This window comes from Gigantopelta aegis, chromosome 4, assembly GCF_016097555.1.
Source record: "Gigantopelta aegis isolate Gae_Host chromosome 4, Gae_host_genome, whole genome shotgun sequence".
Lineage (NCBI taxonomy): Eukaryota > Metazoa > Mollusca > Gastropoda > Neomphalida > Peltospiridae > Gigantopelta > Gigantopelta aegis.
In genome coordinates this window covers 119,236,737-119,258,899 of record NC_054702.1, presented here as the reverse complement: position 1 = coordinate 119,258,899, position 22,163 = coordinate 119,236,737, and the positions used below count along the sequence as shown (strand labels likewise).

At 38.3% G+C, this 22,163-nt stretch overlaps 1 protein-coding gene across 1 annotated transcript in view; it reads right to left on the bottom strand.

Moving 5' to 3' along the window:
• Nucleotides 1-3,549: 3,549 nt before the first annotated feature.
• LOC121370229 overlaps nt 3,550-22,163 on the bottom strand; it is an 89,587-nt gene continuing 70,973 nt past the window's right edge. The window contains exons 11-14 of the mRNA XM_041495353.1: nt 17,741-17,989; nt 16,199-17,211; nt 9,525-9,772; nt 3,550-7,638 (exon numbers count right to left, since the gene is read on the bottom strand). Of these exons, the coding sequence (XP_041351287.1) occupies nt 7,625-7,638; nt 9,525-9,772; nt 16,199-17,211; nt 17,741-17,989 (1,524 nt within the window). The 3' untranslated portion in view covers nt 3,550-7,624. The remainder of the gene's footprint in view (nt 7,639-9,524; nt 9,773-16,198; nt 17,212-17,740; nt 17,990-22,163) is intronic.

Below are 22,163 nucleotides of genomic sequence, written 5' to 3'. Positions count from 1 at the left end.
TAGGCTAAGATAGCTTCGAAAATAGGGCCCCAGGTTTAGTCTCCAGTTCAACGACGGTCGGGTTCGTGTCTACAGACGTCCTGGGGAGCGCTTCGCTGACGTTAACGTTAGACAACGTCACCGGTTCGGTGGTGGCAGCGTCATGGTGTGGGGCGGCATCTCTATCCACCACAGGACCCCCCTCTATGTGGTGGATGGCAATCTGAATGGAATCCGCTATCTGAATGAGATTATCCGGCCGTTGGTTCTCCCAGGCCTTCAGCAGATTTGCGGCGGGGCAGTTCTGCAGGATGACAATGCCAGACCCCACCGCGCCAGGATGGTAACGGACTTTCTCAGACAACAAGGTATCGCCAGGATGGATTGGCCAGCATATTCGCCTGACTTGGCCCCAATAGAGAACGCCTGGGACGAATTAGGCAGGAGAGTTCGGGATAAACATGCCCCTCCGGCCAACCTTCATGATCTGGGTCAACTTCTTATGGAAGAGTGGCAGGCCATTCCCCAAGAGTTCTTCAGACGTCTGATCAACAGCATGAGGCAACGATGTGTCGAGTGTATTCGCGCCAGGGGTGGATTCACACACTATTAAACGAATGTTCTAATGTGTAAAATCCATGTTTGACAACCTTCAACTTTGACAGCATGTCATGTGACTTTCTTGTATACAGTGACGTTTATTTGTGTTTTTTTGTAAATATGGAACAATAAATTAAATTTTTGGTGTAGTTTACATCATCAATCTAATACACTCTGAAACTTATTTGGTTATACATTTTTGACCCTTAAATTCTTTTGAGTAGTATACATCATCGGTCGTTAAACATTCATTCCTATTTCAAACATAGCATTAACCAATATATCTCTTCAACTTGGCAAGATGCCTGAAACGGTGTGGTTGCGAACAAGCTTCATTCTGTGAAGCCAATGCTAGGAGAGGTCAGGTCATGGGTTGTAAAGTGCACACTTAGAACACGCTGTAGCTTACGTCTGTCTTGGGCTTAGATGTCGACTTACACCGGTTCCTCTGTCCATGACAGGAAAGGGGTTGGGGTGGGAGAGGGGAACGCCCGCGCTGGCAAGTGCAAGACCACAAGCAGCCCGACCATGGTGGAGTGCAGTCATCTACATATATTTGGTAGAACAAATGTGATTTCATCTTGATTCCATCCCGAACATTTGTTGAAATTCTCAAGAGATACTGAATTTTACCCCAAATTTTAAATTTACTTATCTGTGATAAGTATATTTTGCACAGCTTTTTATAAAGTGTTTTAATTTAATTTTTGAATTTGTATATTGATCGAGTAGGGCCATCACTTAATTAAAATGTGTACCATTGCTCGACACCCATCAGCCAATGTGATTTGCCTGCTGGGTGTCGTCAGTCATTCATTAATAGCCATGATATAGAGAATAATACACGAGTGGCCGTTAGATACCATTTATCTCACAAGTTGTTCATATAGAGAATAATACACGAGTGGCCGTTAGATACCATTTATCTCACGAGTTGTTTATATAGAGAATAATACACGAGTGGCCGTTAGATACCATTTATCTCACTAGTTGTGTTAAAATATATCGAACGAGCGAAAGCGAGTTTGATACGTTTGAAATAAATGGTATCTAACGGACACGAATGTATTATTCTATTTCTTACATATCCTTAGAAAACAGATTTAAAGCAAATTTTAACATCTTTATTGACTAAAAGTTATTTACAGCCGTTGCACTTATAGCTAACTTACGTGTCACAAACACATGATTGTCAGGTTAACTATACGTGCACAGTCTAATTGATTTCCATCGCACTGGGGTTTTTAAAATTATTATTATTATTCGACATATGGCATTAGGTGTTTAGTTTACGTTTTTATTTTTTTAATGGGCAAAGAAACAAAAAATGGATCGAACTAGTACCGATTCAGAAGTGGTGGGTAACTGTCTTCAGACCTACAGTGTATTTAGAAGTGGTGGATAACTGTCTTCAGACCTACAGTGTATTTAGAAGTGGTGGGTAACTGTCTTCAGACCTACAGTGTATTTAGAAGTGGTGGGTAACTGTCTTCAGACCTACAGAGTGTATTTAGAAGTGGTGGGTAACTGTCTTCAGACCTAGTGTATTTAGAAGTGGTGGGTAACTGTCTTCAGACCTACAGTGTGTATTTAGAAGTGGTGGGTAACGGTCTTCAGACCTACAGTGTGTATTTAGAAGTGGTGTGTAACTGTCTTCAGACCTACAGTGTATTTAGAAGTGGTGGGTAACTGTCTTCAGACCTACAGTGTGTATTTAGAAGTGGTGGGTAACTGTCAGTCCGATGGCCCTGGGGAAGGAAATATACGGGCATAAAGGGCATGTACCTGTTATGAGGGGGTTCAGGGGAATGCTCCCCTCAGACCTACAGTGTGTATTTAGAAGTGGTAGGTAACTGTCTTCAGACCTACATAGTGTATTTAGAAGTGGTGGGTAACGGTCTTCAGACTTACAGTGCATTTAGAAGTGGTGGGTAACGGTCTTCAGACCTACATAGTGTATTTAGAAGTGGTGGGTAACTGTCTTCAGACCTACATAGTGTATTTAGAAGTGGTGGGTAACTGTCAGTCCGATGGCCCTGGGGAAGGAAATATACGGGCATAAAGGGCATGTACCTGTTATGAGGGGGTTCAGGGGAATGCTCCCCTCAGACATTTTTTTAATTTCAGGTGTTCAAATACAATAACAGGCCCCTGTAATTTATAAGATAGTGTTGACAGACATGGGCTTCTGTAGATGTATCTGTTGATTGTATGACTATAGATATCTAAACCCATCCCACCATTATTGACATCCACACATGCAGGTACACCACCAACCTCTATTATGAGATAGTGTTGACAGACATGAGCTTCTGATGATGTACCTGTTGATAGTATGGCTATAGACCTGTAACCACACCCCACCATTATTGACATCCACACATGCAGGTACACCACCAACCTCTATTATGAGATAGTGTTGACAGACATGAGCTTCTGATGATGTACCTGTTGATAGTATGGCTATAGACCTGTAACCACACCCCACCATTATTAACATCCACACATGCAGGTACACCACCAACCTCTATTATGAGATAGTGTTGACAGACATGAGCTTCTGATGATGTACCTGTTGATAGTATGGCTATAGACCTGTAACCATACCCCACCATTATTGACATCCACACATCAGGTACACCACCAACCTCTATTATGAGATAGTGTTGACAGACATGAGCTTCTGATGATGTACCTGTTGATAGTATGGCTATAGACCTGTAACCACACCCCACCATTATTGACATCCACACATGCAGGTACACCACCAACCTCTATTATGAGATAGTGTTGACAGACATGAGCTTCTGATGATGTACCTGTTGATAGAATGGCTATATACACCTCTGAGGAAATGTTAGTTCCAAACCTCTCTCCATCCCAAATGTTGATGTAGAATCAGCACTTCATGTTACACTCAATATCAATTTGATTCCACATTTCAGGAATAAAATCACAAACTGCAGTAAGTGAAGATAACATTTATTGCAGTAAAACCTTCAAACCAAGCAAACATGTTTAAAGGTAATCACCTATATGAAGTGTACTTCCAATAAATAAAGTTTTCACAAAATGTACATAACCTGCATTTGAGCACGTTTATATTTCTAAATCAGAAACTAAAAATCAAAAAACAATTCAGAAAAAAAAGGTTCAGAAATACACACTAGCAAAGTTCCAAGTACTTATTGTTAAGCATTTCTTGGAAATAACCCATAAGCTGTTTACATAAAATGTTTACAAAAGTATTAGATTTCAAAACATGCTCAATATTTTATAACAATAATGCTTCGCATTAATGCACACACAAAATGTGTTTTCATAAAATACATGAATAAAATGGGACATCACAGTGTATTTAAAACATCATGCAAAGTGACCTCCTATTACAGAGTCACCTAGACATCACTGAACACCAACTAGCCCCTTATCCAGATCTTGGCTTCTTTGCTGCGAAACTCCTGAAGTATAGTTCAATTAAATCGAAATGTGAAAGAAGCCCGACTTAAATTGCTTGTATCATAAGACTTAACAAGATGTTTCTTTACTGAGCATAATAAGTGTGTTTTCAGCACAATGCTTACTGATACAAGTATGACTATAATTTAATTTACAGATCAGAGGTTTGACAGCAAACAATGTAACAGTTACAGCCTGCTGGAATAAGGGTGTACATAGACAAACAATATGGTATGGTAGAGTTAACTCTGAATACACTGCTAGATAATCAGTAAATATGGCTAGTAGGATACTGTGCAATTCTTCTTTGTGTAAGTACTCTATAATATATTAATCAGTGTTACAGGTTACATCACAAAACATGGCCATAGTTTACAGGACGTTGGGGAGAGAACAGCACAAGAGCCAATCAGTATTCATTTACTGGCGTTGAAAACAAAACAGCACTAAGACCCAGGCTAGATAGACAGCCCACATACAGATAACTCTCCTGTACCAAACTGAAATACTCAGTGTCACACTGACACACAAAGATGAAATACTCAGGTGTCACACTTCAGTACAAGGTGACCTTCACCTGCCGTCTCATTATCATAATTTATCCATCTGTGTTGTCATGGACATGATGTACGTTCTCTGTGGAGGGACTACTTCATACCCAGACTTCCCGTCATAGCTTTACGTGCACACTGCTTCTATAGAAACAAGACTCCCTGACAGTGTTTTGATTGTTTTCTTTCAACTGAGCAAGAATATGTTGACCTTTCATGACAATTTCTTACATGAACCATTTTTGGAACTGTTATTTGGTTTTTGGTTTTCACTGACATTTATTTTGGCTTAAATGTTTAGTGGTTTTGATTAACAAATTATAATAATTTACAAAAAGAAAGTAAAACAAATACCTATAGACATAAGAAATCAATTGCCATTTCTACTACAAATTGAAGCTGATTATAATTTCTGTACATTTGGCTTAAATATATAGACAATTCTAGTTGATCTTCCAAAACTAGTAAGAGTAAGAATTGTAGATTACTTGAAATGGCAAAACGCTGTGTAATCTAGCACCAGGTTAAGTGTTACTGAAGTCAGAATACATTTCAATAATCTACCAGCAACAGATGCCAGTTAAACCAGAAAGGTAAAACCTTGCAGCTATAGAATTCAACTGCAAATCTATCATTACTTACAATCAGCATAAATATGGATGTAAAAGTTTCTGATCCTAATATATTTATACAATTTAATGCTAAAAATAAACAATATCATGAACAGCAACCATATTCAATTCTCTACATAAATCCAACTGAAACATATCTGCTGAAAGTGGTATGTACTGTCCTGTATTAACAACCTGCAAGATACAACTAAAAGAAACACTACATACCAAATATCAGTTAGAACAGAGAATCAGTGCTTAACTTTGGGTTGATAAAAACAGAATATACACTGAAAACATTTCACAAACTGCTTGTTTCGAAAACTTTCTTTTGGACATTTTCTTTTGGAATAAAATCCTTCAAAAATAGACACATTTTCAGCACACATGTAATATTTTTGAAACAGCTGTTTTACATGTTTAATGTGTATTTGTTACAATATTTTTACATAACACTTTAACATTGACAAAGTTGCTAACCATGTTATCTACTTGCCATATGGCTTGTTGGTTATATGCTATGACAGACCAGACAGTGATGTAACCGGGCTCTCCTAATAGTTGTCCCCTCCACAGAAACCATCATGCTCACATTTAATATTAGCTCAGTGGCGAGACCCATCAACTGATCTCGTTGTTTTTCTAATAAACATCAAACACTTATGAAAGACTGGGTGATTATTGTAAATGTTGGTCCAAACACTTTCTGGAAAATGGTAAAATAAAGAATACATCTGTGACCAGCCTGCAATATCCAAAGGTTTTTGGCCAGAGTCCCCAAGAAGAGTGCAGAGATGACAAACAGTGCGTATCTACGAGAGATGTTTCCTACTGCGTCAAGGCACAGGTGAAGCCTGCATATTTCAAACTGATCAAACGATGCGAGTTACACGACATTAGCACGGAATAAAATATCACAAAGTTGACCTCGATAACCACTGCACTATGACCAGTCCACAACGCAGCACAATGGCTTGTCAACTAGTTAACACAGTTTATATATAAATACACGCAACCACTTCACATTTCAAATACTATAGACTGGAATACACAAAGTTTAGATTCTCAGTAGCAGGCGGCGTGGACAGCCAGGCCGGGACAGCTGATCATATTCTCACAACACACACTCCTCTACTTTCAAATATTGCACATACACCTTCAAGTGGGAACCACTGGAATAACCCACCACTACCACCAGTGAGAATGTAAATCCTTCAAATAAGGACTATTTACAGCGGTAGAGGGAACTGAACAATGCTGGGCAAGGTAAACTGCTGACTAGCAGATTCAGAGAGATATTAAATTCACCAACATATACATACATATTTACTAGTGTACACATCTAAAGTCATATCACACCACTAGCATTCCACTGGACTGTTCAATGTCCTTAGTAACATGGTGTAGATGGGTGGCTTGCACAACAGGCTGCTGTGCATGCAGAAAGAGGAATACTGTGTGGGACAGTGTCTGTGCAGACGTCCCTCTCATCTGTGCAGACGTCTCTCTTGTCTTTGTGGATGTCCCTCTTATCTGTGCAGACGTCCCTCTTGTCTATGCAGACGTCCCTCTCTGCAGCTGGTTGTACAGACATGACGACTCCCATATTGACAAAACCCATATGAAACACTGTTTATTAGCAGTCACTGTTAGAACTAGATAGAGATTATGTCTTAAAGTAATTATTATACAACAAAACACAATACTAAAATCCCTATCAAGAAAACTGTCATTTCACTTTACTCCATAGAAAGATTTCACTCATTTCTTTCAGCCTTTTGCCTTTCTTGTCACAACCATACCATGAACGTAAAACTTCCCACAGACAGACAACAGACAGCGTTGTACAACTGACACAAATAGTCTACACAGTTAGCATTAAATAGCTGACACAAATAGTCTACACAGTCATAAGTTAGCTGACAAACCCATATTAGATAGCCTACACAAAAACCCTATACACACTGATTACACACAAATCCTATAGAGACTGAGTAGACACAAAAGCCTGATGGAGATGGCGAGTGGCCAGTCAGTGTCCGGTGTCAGACCAACGCTGTGTCTGTGAGTGGGTGGTCTGTGTTGCCTTCGACTACGCTCCAGAGCTGTCCCTCCTCACTCTCGCTGTCCTCGTCCCCCTCCCCAACCCCGTAATCCTCCAAATCTTTGACAACACTCCCTCTCTGCTGCGTCATCAACGTCTCCAGCTGCCGCCACATCACATCGACGTCCACCTGTCCGACTGCCGCGCCATCTAGAGTTACAAAAGCGTCTGACCCGTGCAGGTTAGCTATAGGTTTATCATCAGTGTGAATGGTTAACAAAGAACTGGGTTGTCTGGAATTAGTGGCCTCGCTAACAGGCCGAACAGACACACTAGGCTCACCGACACAGTTGTCTTCCCTCACAGCACCGGGGGCCGATTCAAGACAGGAGGTCTGAAACAAACAGTGTGAGTAATTATAGCACACAAGAATGTCATGTCATAAATATAACACACAGGAATGTTATGTCATAAATATAACACACAGGAATGTTATGTCATAAATATAACACACAGGAATGTCATATCATAAATATATAACACAAGAATGTCATATCATAAATATAACACACAGGAATGTCATATCATAAATATATAACACAAGAATGTCATGTCATAAATATAACACACAGGAATGTCATATCATAAATATATAACACAGGAATGTCATATCATAAACATATAACACAGGAATGTCAGATCATAAATATATAACACAGGAATTTCAGATCATAAATATATAACACAGGAATTTCAGATCATAAATATATAACACAGGAATGTCATATCATAAATATATATCAGAAATGTGAAATCATAAATATATTACATCCATAGTAAAGTAAAGTCTATAGGCCTACCTATCAGCAACATATTGATATAAATATATCACATGGTAAAGTAAAGTCTATAGGCCTACCTATCAGTAACATATTAATATAAATATATCACATGGTAAAGTAAAGTCTATAGGCCTACCTATCAGCAACATATTAATATAAATATATCACATGGTAAAGTAAAGTCTATAGGCCTACCTATCAGCAACATATTGATATAAATATATCACATGGTAAAGTCGTATCTATAGACATACCAAACAGTAACATATTAATATAAATATATCACATGGTAAAGTAAAGTCTATAGGCCTACCTATCAGCAACATATTAATATAAATATATCACATGGTAAAGTAAAGTCTATAGGCCTACCTATCAGCAACATATTGATATAAATATATCACATGGTAAAGTAAAGTCTATAGGCCTACCTATCAGCAACATATTAATATAAATATATCACATGGTAAAGTAAAGTCTATAGGCCTACCTATCAGTAACATATTAATATAAATATATCACATGGTAAAGTAAAGTCTATAGGCCTACCTATCAGTAACATATTAATATAAATATATCACATGGTAAAGTCGTATCTATAGACATACCAAACAGTAACATATTAATATAAATATATCACATGGTAAAGTCATATCTATAGACATACCAATCAGTAACATATTAATATAAATATATTACATGGTAAAGACCAATTGGTGTGTAAGAAAACAAAATGTTTACATTTCTTGTTTTTTTTAATTTCATACATACATGTAACATCACATTAAATACATATACTCTCTAGATTAACAGTAGATTACAGGAAGTTTAGAACTGACGTAACCACCGTACAAACCTGGGACATCGTGCTGAGCGGACGTGGTCTTTTCCTCGAAGGCTATGATTGGTGTGGGACTGATGGTGTTACATTAAATACATATACTCTCTAGATTAACAGTAGATTACAGGAAGTTTAGAACTGACGTAACCACCGTACAAACCTGGGACATCGTGCTGAGCGGACGTGGTCTTTTCCTCGAAGGCTATGATTGGTGTGGGACTGATGGTGTTACATTAAATACATATACTCTCTAGATTAACAGTAGATTACAGGAAGTTTAGAACTGACGTAACCACCGTACAAACCTGGGACATCGTGCTGAGCGGACGTGGTCTTTTCCTCGAAGGCTATGATTGGTGTAGGACTGATGGTGTTACATTAAATACATATGCTCTCTAGATTAACAGTAGATTACAGGAAGTTTAGAACTGACGCAAGCACCGTACAAACCTGGGACATCGTGCTGAGCGGACGTGGTCTTTTCCTCGAAGGCTATGATTGGTGTGGGACTGATTGTGTTACATTAAATACATATACTCTCTAGATTAACAGTGTATATTACAGGAAGTTTAGAACTGACATAACCACAGTACAAACCTGGGACATCGTGCTGAGCGGACGTGGTCTTTTCTTCAAAGGCTATGATTGGTGTGGGACTGGGACCGCCGCAGTCGATGTTGTTCAGGTTGAGAAGGTCCTCGCATTTGTCTCCCTTGTTGTCATTCTCCTGGCTCTTGAGCTGGACGGGCGCTTTGTTTGACACACTCGACAGGTCGATGATCTCCTCAAACTCCTTGTTGTCAGTCACAGAGGTGCACAGGCTGTCCACCGATCTGATGCTAATACTGAAATAAGTAATAACCAATTTCATACTAATTCTAAAATACAGAACCACTGATTTCAGAGTAATAGTGACTAATTTACTAAATTAGTAATACACATGTACTGAAATACAAAACAAGCAATTTCATACTAATGCTGAACTACAAAGCAATCTATTTTGTAATAATAATCAAAGTCAGTGAAACAGTGAAGAAGAAAAGCTGTTATTAACACAACAGTGGTGGACTACTCAGTGACACGGTGATGAAGAAAGGCTGTTATTAACACAACAGTGGTGGACTACTCAGTGACACGGTGATGAAGAAAGGCTGTTACTAACACAACAGTGGTGGACTACTCAGTTGTCACATTTTACTTGGACATGTAATTTAACAGGTAACTCAGTACAAGAGGGTTTTTCTCACACATCACAAGTTCAAATAGGGTAGGATTTGGGTAATAGTGGACATCGTCAAAATTACTCTCAATCATGTGGTAGGTGCATTTAGTTTGATAAATGAAACCTTTCATATTAATGTCTGCAAAGAGTTAATGAGACCTCAGACAGTGTGTTTTAAAAAGAGGAGAATAAATGTTTGTGTAATTAGACAACCACATAAACTGCAGACAGCGAAACAGCTACACTGTAGTCATATCTGTGGTGAATGGCAGCAGATTGATCAAATGTGTTTTCAATTGCTCAAGAGACTGTAGATAATGGATGTTTTTTTGTTGGTTTATTTCTGCATAAACTGATTAGAGATAATTTTAAAGAGTTACTACTTTCATTATTAATATTATTGTAATGAAATAAATGCTGGTTGTGATATACACTGACAGGAGAAACAGCCAATCAAGTTTATTTAAAGGTTTTGTATATGTATTATTAACCTAATGTTAGCAAGTGACAGATAAACATGTACTGTGCAAGCCAAATGTGTCCCCGTTGACCTGAATCGCCTAGATGTTGACATGTACGCCACATGTATAGGTGTATTTGTCAACACAGCATTCTTTACGCCCCATCCTGATCAGGATTTCCATTTAAATTAGCCTCCAACTCGATACCAGCCTCTGTGGTATAATGGTAAAGTTATCAACTTTTTCATGGCCATTTTTAACCAAACATTTTCAGGCTTATTTTTTGTTTCTTTAATGATATGTTTAGTACATAAAACTATACCTACATGTTCAGGTAGTACATAATAATGTATACTGGGTCACATTGAAAACCTTGTCATCAAGGTTAGTAGGAAGGGAAGGGTTCAGGCACACCCACCCCAGACTTAGCCTCTGACATCGCCAGTGACTAATTCCGGGTCTGGAGTTAGTAAGGTTAGTAAATACAATGCTGTGAAGTCACCTTTCATAAAGAGATTTTTAAAATATACTATCTAATGGCTAACCAATAAGCATCCTGATGAGTCATCTAGAGAAACTCAACCGAGATGATTTACTCAACACGGTGCAACACTAATACATACGGTGCGATACTAATAAATATGATGAGACACTAATATGAAGTGAACAAGTAACCACTAATGTTACTACAACTGGAAGGCTGTTTTCTGCAGGTGTAACGAGCACATACCTCAACTACAATGTGTGTGTTCCCAGGTAACTCGAGGTCAGCTCTTCCAGCAGTCTGCCATGACAGGACAGCGAGCCCACTCTACCTGTATGACAGCGAGCCCACTCTACCTGTGTTACCTGTAGTGGGATGACCTCGTTTCAGTTGAGGACTTTCCTCCTGTACACCCAGCCTGTTTGCTCTATCAACTGTTTACACTGAGGCTATTCTCTACTAAAACTGGCGGTTGCCTCCAGGCCACTGGTAATACACTTGAGCTATTCATAGATGAGTTGAGTCAACCGTGACAGCCCACTAGTCTCAATTAATTGACTCATTCCACAGATAAATTAAATAACTGGATAGTGAGCGTCACTTCCAAACTGAAATGTAGCCATCACAGATTGACTGTATCTTAAATAAACAGATTGTTGACGTAACATCATGCAGTGCTTTAGATCTCTCTAATTTGTGGTAACATGTTTTTTGTCTGTTCTGAATGCAGCAAGGTCTTTTATATGCAGCAATGTTCATAACAGAAGAGTTGTCAATATTAAGAAATGAATTTCAAGTCATAATATAAATTAAAGAATAACATTTCACTGGTTTTAAGGTGAATAGTTTTGAGGCTAGTATATACTATGTATGTTTGTATTTAATTTGGGAGTGTTTATGTTGGGAACACCATTTGTTACCTTCACTTTACTAATATCTAAAGGCCTGTCATGATAAGTGTTAAATAAATGGGTTGTTAATTATATAACATCAAGAATAAGTCTAGGGAACATTATGTTCAGTTTGGCATCGTGATTCGCTATGCAAAATGTCAGAGATCACTACACAATTTTAAAACATTAAACAGTACATGAAGTTGCTAATCAATTTTCAGTTGACTAGAAATATCGCTGATCAAGATTTAGAAAACGAAATATTCCATAATCTTGGCTGTCAGTGAATTCAGCTCGAAAACATTAACAGGTTTCCAGACAGGATGAAAACAATAACAGGTTTACCAGACAGGATGAAAACAGGTAAATGAAAACAGTAACAGGTTTACCAGACAGGATGAAAACAGTAACAGGTTTACCAGACAGGATGGTAACAGGTTTACCAGACAGGATGAAAACAGGTAACAGGTTTACCAGACAGGATGAAAACAGGCAACAGGTTTACCAGACAGGATGAAAACAGGCAACAGGTTTACCAGACAGGATGAAAAAGGTAACAGGTTTACCAGACAGGATGAAAACGGTAACAGGTTTACCAGACAGGATGAAAACGGTAACAGGTTTACCAGACAGGATGAAAACAGGTAACAGATTTACCAGACAGGATAAAAACAGGTAAAATGATACATGGGTGTGGTGATATGCAGTTATACCAGACAGGGTGTGGTGCAGGGGTGGGGAAAAATAAAATTGTCAATCGGTCCCACTTGATGTCATCACTACCGGGGTGGGTGGGAGGAATTAAAAAAAAAAAAAAAAAAAAAAACCCCGATATCTGCCACATAGTTTTTTTTAAAATCATAGTGATATTTGTATAGTTTTATCTTGAATCATGAACGCAAAACAATTAACATGAAAAAAAAAAAAATCACATATGATCAGTGAAAACCCCCACAAATTGTATATATTTTACATAATAGAATAAATAATATAAAAAAGGAATAAAAGTTATGAATTTTAAAAAGTACGAGTATTTAGTACTGTATCTTGAAAATTAATAAAAGATGGCACCGTTGAAGAGTTTGACAGCCTGAGCTAGCACATGTTTAGACAAAGAGAGTAATAACGTCATCACTGATTGGATGAAATTTGACCTCTACTGGCTCTTGAGATAACAGTACATGTAGCTGTTCTGCTTACTCCCACTTGTTAAAAAAAAGGTGGAAACCTTTTAATTTTAAAATCCTTTATAATTATTGGATACACTACATTGAACAGTCAACAATAAATACATTTATAGATTATTTCATTTTATTTTATGCTATTTTAAGCAGTTTGTATTGCACAAAAGCCTCTTGCTTCGGACTAGGACACTCCACCCGACAGAGCTCCGTACACAGGTGTTGACAGATGTTGAATGTAACCAGTTGCAAATTCTGGGTCCTTTGTTTTAATTGGAGTGTAATACATTAATGGCTCTCTAAACCAAGAATGGTGCTATCGTTAATGTCTGTGTAATCTCTTGACCGACTCAGCGACTTTGACAAATGTCTAGCCTAGTGGCAGTCGATTGACACTACTGTAGGTCCGACTTCAGTGACTGGCGATATACTTAGGCAGACTTTAAAATCACAAACGTCTGAAACACCAGACCACTATTGACCACTATTTATTTATTATTTTAAATCATCCACGAGATACCGATGTCTGGGCTGGCCGGTCCGCTTGACCGATAGGAATTTGTTCCAATAATAGAAATGGACAGGTGCTTCGGACCGACAAGAATGACAAAAGTGGGACCGGCAAACGCGCGTTTTAAAAAAATAATTTCGGTCTCAGAGATCGAGAATTGGTCCCAGACCGGCAAAAAAGGGCTTTTCCCCACCCCTGGTGTGGTGATATGCAGTTATACCAGACAGGATGAAAACAGGTAAAATGATACATGGGTGTGGTGATATGCAGTTATACCAGACAGGATGAAAACAGGTAAAATGATACATGGGTGTGGTGATATGCAGTTATACCAGACAGGATGAAAACAGGTAAAATGATACATGGGTGTGGTGATATGCAGTTATACCAGACAGGATAAAAACAGGTAAAATGATACATGGGTGTGGTGATATGCAGTTATACCAGACAGGATGAAAACAGGTAAAATGATACATGGGTGTGGTGATATGCAGTTATACAAGAAACAAAAGTTAAAAGGTGTTTTTTTGTTCAACCACCACTAGAGCACATCAGCTAATTAATCATTGGCTACTGTATGACTATTAGTGAGAACTCTACCACCGAGCTACATGCCACCCGTGACTATTAGTGAGAACTCTACCACCGAGCTACATGCCGCCCCGTGACTATTAGTGAGAACTCTACCACCGAGCTACATGCCGCCCCGTGACTATTAGTGAGAACTCTACCACCGAGCTACATGCCGCCCCGTGTCTATTAGTGAGAACTCTACCACTGAGCTACATGCCGCCCCGTGACTATTAGTGAGAACTCTACCACCGAGCTACATGCCGCCCCGTAACTATTAGTGAGAACTCTACCACCGAGCTACATGCCGCCCCGTGTAATGAGAACTCTACCACTGATACATGCCGCCCCGTGACTATTAGTGAGAACCTACCACTCTACATGCTGACTGAATCTAGTAAGAACTCTTACTTAATCGATCACTTCCTAACTCTTACTGAATCAATCACTTCCTAACTCTTACTGAATCAATCACTTACTAACTCTTACTGAATCAATCACTTCCTAAATCAATCACATTCCAACTCATGTTCAATGAATCACTTCTGTTCAATGAATCACTTCCTAACCCCTGCTTAAATAATCACTTTCTACTTCCAATCAATAATGGTTGAAAATAAAATCTTACTGGTCCTTCTCAAATTCAACTAGTCCTCCAATTATTACACTGGAATTTAATTGCGAAGGTTATTCAAAACTAGAATGTTCTTTGTTAAATAATAACCATGTGCTGACCGTATATAGTCCGTTTGCATCAAAAGGAAACCGATAAATATAGTTAAAATTCGTATAAAAACATGTTATTAAGCTTTAAACCCATACTAACTCTAGTAACATTTTTAGAAAAAGAAATCTAATATAAATTAAAAATGTTTCTTTACATATTACCATTAAATTATACAGATTAAATCTCATTTTTAATACAGGGATGAAGACAAAATGCTAGAACAGCCAAGGTATGCAGATTGACTTGCACTGTCTTTGAAGTGAAAGTTAATGCAGTACCAAGAGACTAACAGTTGAACTGTGTAAACTAGTCAGGGAGTGGCAATCCTCTTTGTGGCAATGCAAGAAAGATGAAATAAACTTTATGATGCAAAAGGGATGAAATTTGCAGTAAAGGATTTCCTCAGAAGTGGTTGTCCTCCTATAGACGAGGCACAAGATAGAGATCCATAGAATAATCAAATATTTTGCCAATGTGCAGATATACTACCTGATAATAATACTCGCCAGACCTTAAAATCGATGGTCGCCCAATGGACTACCTTTGCAAAATTCATAATCACCTTTAGCCAATAAAGGTAGCCTGCAATAAGTCTTTATTATCCACATGGTTCAACATAACCGAGTTAATAATAATCATATGAAGCAAAAGTGTGATGACGTAATTTTGGGAAGCGACGTCATAACATGTCGTTGCTTTCCCACGCCTAGCTCAGACTGTGCATTTGAAATATGATGTTATTTCATCGTCTCCTTCTAGTTGTGGCTGAAACATTTTGAGTTGGGTCTTGCTATTCATGAAGAAAACAACAATAATAATATGGATAATAAAGAAATTATTACACTCGCATGTGAGTCGTACTGATTTTACAAAACTTGTGTCAGGATTCATGTATTACCCTTGCTCTCGCAATACAAAAATCCTGACACTCGTTTGGTAAAATCAGTATGATACACAAGCTCATTTAATAATCTCCATTTATTATACTATGTTTCCTGAAATAAGCTGAATCTGTTTCATATTTAATTCTAACATTTTTTAATGTTAGGTTTTGCATAAAATGATGTTCATGTAAGGAAAATGTGTCAAAACGCAACACGGATGACTTGCTAAAACTCACCTCATTTTGACTAAACATCTTCTGCCATCTCAAAAAGACACACAAAAATCCACTAAGAACTATATAATAAGTAATAAATAAAAGCAGTGAGTGAGTGCATACCTCGAGTCGACGAGTTCTTGCGAGGTCTGAAAGACGCCGTTGTGAGTGAAGCCGTTGATGGAGGTCAAACCGGACCCGCTCGTCCCGAGGTCGATGAGAATCCCCGAGTCGGCCCCCGACTTCATGGTCTTGTCCTCATCAGTGAGGTTCGACGAGCTCATCACCAAATCACCAAACAGGTCAAACTCCTTCACACCGTTACCAAGAGTAACCGGGGATTCACCAGCTGTGTTGTCCGTGTCCACTATTAATGAATCACTAGTCTTGTTGTCCACTATAACAGACTCACTAGCCTTGTTGTCCATGACAACTGATGTCTCATCACGGATTACAGCGTCCTCAACAGCGGCTTGTGAATCACTAGAATTGTTTTCCTTGTCCACTACAACTGGGGTCTCATCAAGGTTGCTGTCTATATGATCAACAAGCCCTGACACACTGTTTTTAACACTAGTGAGAGAAGTCGACTGGCTTTCTGACGTGTCTACATCCTTATCTTCATCCTTCACTTCAACATTTGGAGTGTTACCCTTCACATCAAAATTTGGAGTGTTGTTCTTGTCAACATTGCTAGACACAGTTTTCTCTACACTGCTAGACACATCCTTCTCTAACGAGAAAATCACAGACTTTTCTTCTTTACCGTCCGTTTTCCTAAGTTTATTTTTTCCAAGAAGCGTTTGTAGAATAGGAGATTTGAACTTGGGTCGCTCAGCCGCGAGGTTCTCTGTGGACTTGCTCTGGACTAGGTGCTCTAGGAGTGGTGAGTGGAACCTGGGGGTGTTCACGCTTTCCGACATCCTGTCTGGGGGCGGCGACACGACCCGCGACATCGGCTGCTCATCCATCGGCGTGTTGTCTGATGTCACCATCGTCGAGATGGTGGTCACTGCGCCGGACGTCGTCACCACAGTTGTCATGGTTTCCTCGCCGGTATCTTCAGCACTGCTCTCGGTGGAGGAGTCGCCACTCTTGCTGGGGGAACTGTTCACAGACTTGGCAGGTGACTGGGTCTGAGGGAAAACAACAAGATAATATACAGACTGAAGACAAATAACACTGAGTACTTCAAACACTGGCTCGTTATAACATTTTAATGGTTGTCACAGAAAGTAATAGATAACTAAACAACTATAGTCCGTCCCACAGGGAACGCCTTTTTTCATGCTATGGGATATATACTACAAGTTACTTATTTCTTAACAAACTGTTTCTAAATTGGAAACAAAAATACTATTTTCTTGTTATTTCCAAAACACTTTTGCTTTTCTTCTTATGAAAATGTAGTTTATTTATAATAACATGGTCAAATAAAAAAGTTAAATTTTTAGCCATCTTTATCTGTTTGTGTAAAATAATATAGTTTATTTATCAATGGATGAGAGAAAAAACCTCCATTATATGTATTAATGTGGGATAGAAAAAGTACACTCTCTGTGGTGGAACTTTTCACTACCTCGGGTGTACATTTTCTATCCCACATGACTGCATATAACTAAGTCTTGTAATCTTCATAGATTCAAAGAGAATGCTTTGATTTACCTTTGGAGATTCTGATCCATCGGTCTTCACTCTCTTCATGATCATTTCGAGGCGCTGCAACAACACAATATGATTACAAACAGTATAGAGGCGCTGCAACAACACAATATGATTACAAACAGTATAGAGGCGCTGCAACAACACAATATGATTACAAACAGTATAGAGGCGCTGCAACAACACAATATGATTACAAACAGTATAGAGGCGCTGCAACAACACAATATGATTACAAACAGTATAGAGGCGCTGCAACAACACAATATGATTACAAACAGTATAGAGGCGCTGCAACAACACAATATGATTACAAACAGTATAGAGGCGCTGCAACAACACAATATGATTACAAACAGTATAGAGGCGCTGCAACAACACAATATGATTACAAACAGTATAGAGGCGCTGCAACAACACAATATGATTACAAACAGTATAGAGGCGCTGCAACAACACAATATGATTACAAACAGTATAGAGGCGCTGCAACAACACAATATGATTACAAACAGTATAGAGGCGCTGCAACAACACAATATGATTACAAACAGTATAGAGGCGCTGCAACAACACAATATGATTACAAACAGTATAGAGGCGCTGCAACAACACAATATGATTACAAACAGTATAGAGGCGCTGCAACAACACAATATGATTACAAACAGTATAGAGGCGCTGCAACAACACAATATGATTACAAACAGTATAGAGGCGCTGCAACAACACAATATGATTACAAACAGTATAGAGGCGCTGCAACAACACAATATGATTACAAACAGTATAGAGGCGCTGCAACAACACAATATGATTACAAACAGTATAGAGGCGCTGCAACAACACAATATGATTACAAACAGTATAGAGGCGCTGCAACAACACAATATGATTACAAACAGTATAGAGGCGCTGCAACAACACAATATGATTACAAACAGTATAGAGGCGCTGCAACAACACAATATGATTACAAACAGTATAGAGGCGCTGCAACAACACAATATGATTACAAACAGTATAGAGGCGCTGCAACAACACAATATGATTACAAACAGTATAGAGGCGCTGCAACAACACAATATGATTACAAACAGTATAGAGGCGCTGCAACAACACAATATGATTACAAACAGTATAGAGGCGCTGCAACAACACAATATGATTACAAACAGTATAGAGGCGCTGCAACAACACAATATGATTACAAACAGTATAGAGGCGCTGCAACAACACAATATGATTACAAACAGTATAGAGGCGCTGCAACAACACAATATGATTACAAACAGTATAGAGGCGCTGCAACAACACAATATGATTACAAACAGTATAGAGGCGCTGCAACAACACAATATGATTACAAACAGTATAGAGGCGCTGCAACAACACAATATGATTACAAACAGTATAGAGGCGCTGCAACAACACAATATGATTACAAACAGTATAGAGGCGCTGCAACAACACAATATGATTACAAACAGTATAGAGGCGCTGCAACAACACAATATGATTACAAACAGTATAGAGGCGCTGCAACAACACAATATGATTACAAACAGTATAGAGGCGCTGCAACAACACAATATGATTACAAACAGTATAGAGGCGCTGCAACAACACAATATGATTACAAACAGTATAAAGGCATCTTTTCCTTCCTCTTTTAAATGCTATCGGACATTTTTCCTTTTTTCAAAATCTTCATTGCTCCAGCTGATAATCTCTAGATAATAAGGTCATAAAACTGGTGTTCGAACACAATACTAACTGCTCAATTAATACAAAACAATATTTGTTACCAGACAAAATCTGCTAGTGTACAACTTACATCTGTAGATGATATCCATGTTTTAGATAGGCATTAGGGTGTTGGGGGGGGAGGGCAAGATGTGTGAATTATAAGGTAGTATTCTAATGTAAACAACCACACACTTGTGACAAAACGCTTTGCTGTCCTTCAACAAAAAGATAACTTTATTCATACTGAGTTTAATTCTGCAAATACAACAAAGACAAGGTCAGTAATCGTCAAATTTTGTAAGGAATATCTCGTAGATTTAGAAACGTACATGATATATCTAAATGGAGTTGGATTCGGCACTCCCTGGATTCTAATACAAGTAAAGAATGCATTTGGAGGTAATCAGCAACGGTTTAGCTTAAATGTCTGTACAGATTTATTATATTTCGTTTTTTATTTTGTTATTAATATAATTTTGACAATCTTGCTAGTCATAGTGTCTCTAATTTAATTTTTGTCTTGGTAATATTTCAACGACGTCATAGGATTACGTGACGTCATTAAATCTCATCAGTTAGAAGGCATTGTGTGGGAAATCATAAGCACTGGCGTATTTCAATTCTGACAAACAAAGCAGGAATGTACGAGTCTTATGGATGTCATTATGTAATAAAACAATTACTGACCACATTTCAGGCAATATCAGGTTTTATGGACCGAAGAAATTGATATTAACCAAGGCCAAGGGTCCCTAAAACCTTACATTGCCCTCAATGACAGTCAATAGTTGATAATTATACCCCCCCCCCCCCCCCCCCAAGTGATATACTATTGTATTCTACATTTATCTTCTCTTAGTGATATACTATTGTATTCTACATTTATCTTCTCTAAGTGATATACTATTGTATTCTACATTTATCTTCTCTTAGTGATATACTATTGTATTCTACATTTATCTTCTCTAAGTGATATACTATTGTATTCTACATTTACCTTCTCTTAGTGATATACTATTGTATTCTACATTTACCTTCTCTTAGTGATATACTATTGTATTCTACATTTATCTTCTCTAAGTGATATACTATTGTATTCTACATTTACCTTCTCTAAGTGATATACTATTGTATTCTACATTTATCTTCTCTAAGTGATATACTATTGTATTCTACATTTATATTTATCTTCTCTTAGTGATATACTATTGTATTCTACATTTACCTTCTCTTAGTGATATACTATTGTATTCTACATTTATATTTACCTTCTCTTAGTGATATACTATTGTATTCTACATTTATCTTCTCTTAGTGATATACTATTGTATTCTACATTTACCTTCTCTTAGTGATATACTATTGTATTCTACATTTATATTTACCTTCTCTTAGTGATATACTATTGTATTCTACATTTATCTTCTCTTAGTGATATACTATTGTATTCTACATTTATATTTATCTTCTCTTAGTGATATACTATTGTATTCTACATTTACCTTCTCTTAGTGATATACTATTGTATTCTACATTTATCTTCTCTTAGTGATATACTATTGTATTCTACATTTATATTTATCTTCTCTTAGTGATATACTATTGTATTCTACATTTACCTTCTCTTAGTGATATACTATTGTATTCTACATTTATCTTCTCTTAGTGATATACTATTGTATTCTACATTTGGAGAAAACTTGAGTGTTTTCTCTTTTATAGATACATTACCTGTCCTCAAACAAGTGCACCTCCCCCCCACGCAAGTGGTCTGGTCCGAACATCCCAACAGCCAATGGGATGGCCTAAATTCTTCTACTGCATACTGCTCTCTAGTTCCGGTCACATGACTGTAACTTCCTTCTTTTTCCCTGAGCGCATCGCACGGAGAACAGGAAGCGGGGAGGCCCGGGCGGGATGAATCTTGAGGACAGGTAATGTATCTATAAAAGAGAAAACACTCAAGTTTTCTCCATTTCTATAGACATTACCTGTCCTCAAACAAGTGCAGCATTCAACAGATGGTGGTGGGTGCCGAGATCCGTAGATGCTTGTGATAACTCCCCAACCGGAAAGAGGCTGACTAGTGGAAGAATAAGGCCAACCTTGGTAAGCCCTCATCCTAGGGATGCCCGTCACAGACCAATGCAGGTGATGTTAGTAACAACAACCAGAATGGTGGCATCCGTCAGCAGTGGCAGGTACGGCTCCTAGAACACATGGACCAGGAGGCGGAAGCCACATCTCATGCTGGTTCTTACAGGGTGGGAAGACGTAGCCACCAGGGATGCAGGTGTTAGGTAACCCTCACGTATTGAAGTGTTATAGTTTTTCAATAACAAGCGACAACCTAATGAGGTGCATCCGTCAGAACATTGAACAAAACAAGACCCCCGAGTGTTTTCTGTCTAGTACACCAAAGATCTGTTAGTTCAATAACGACAACCAATAACCACATGCAGTACAGGGTAAAGGTTATCGAGACAAAAGTTCCGGCACCAGTACGTGAACTGTGCAAAAGAACAAAAGTCTAAGCAATCCTCATCTGTCGATTCGATGGACATCTCGGTATGCAGCCCAGAATCAGACAGACATCAACGGCGACGAGGACGGCTTGTATTCAACAGAGTCTGTGCAGCAACAACCGGACCCAGATGATGGAACCCCTCAACGTCTT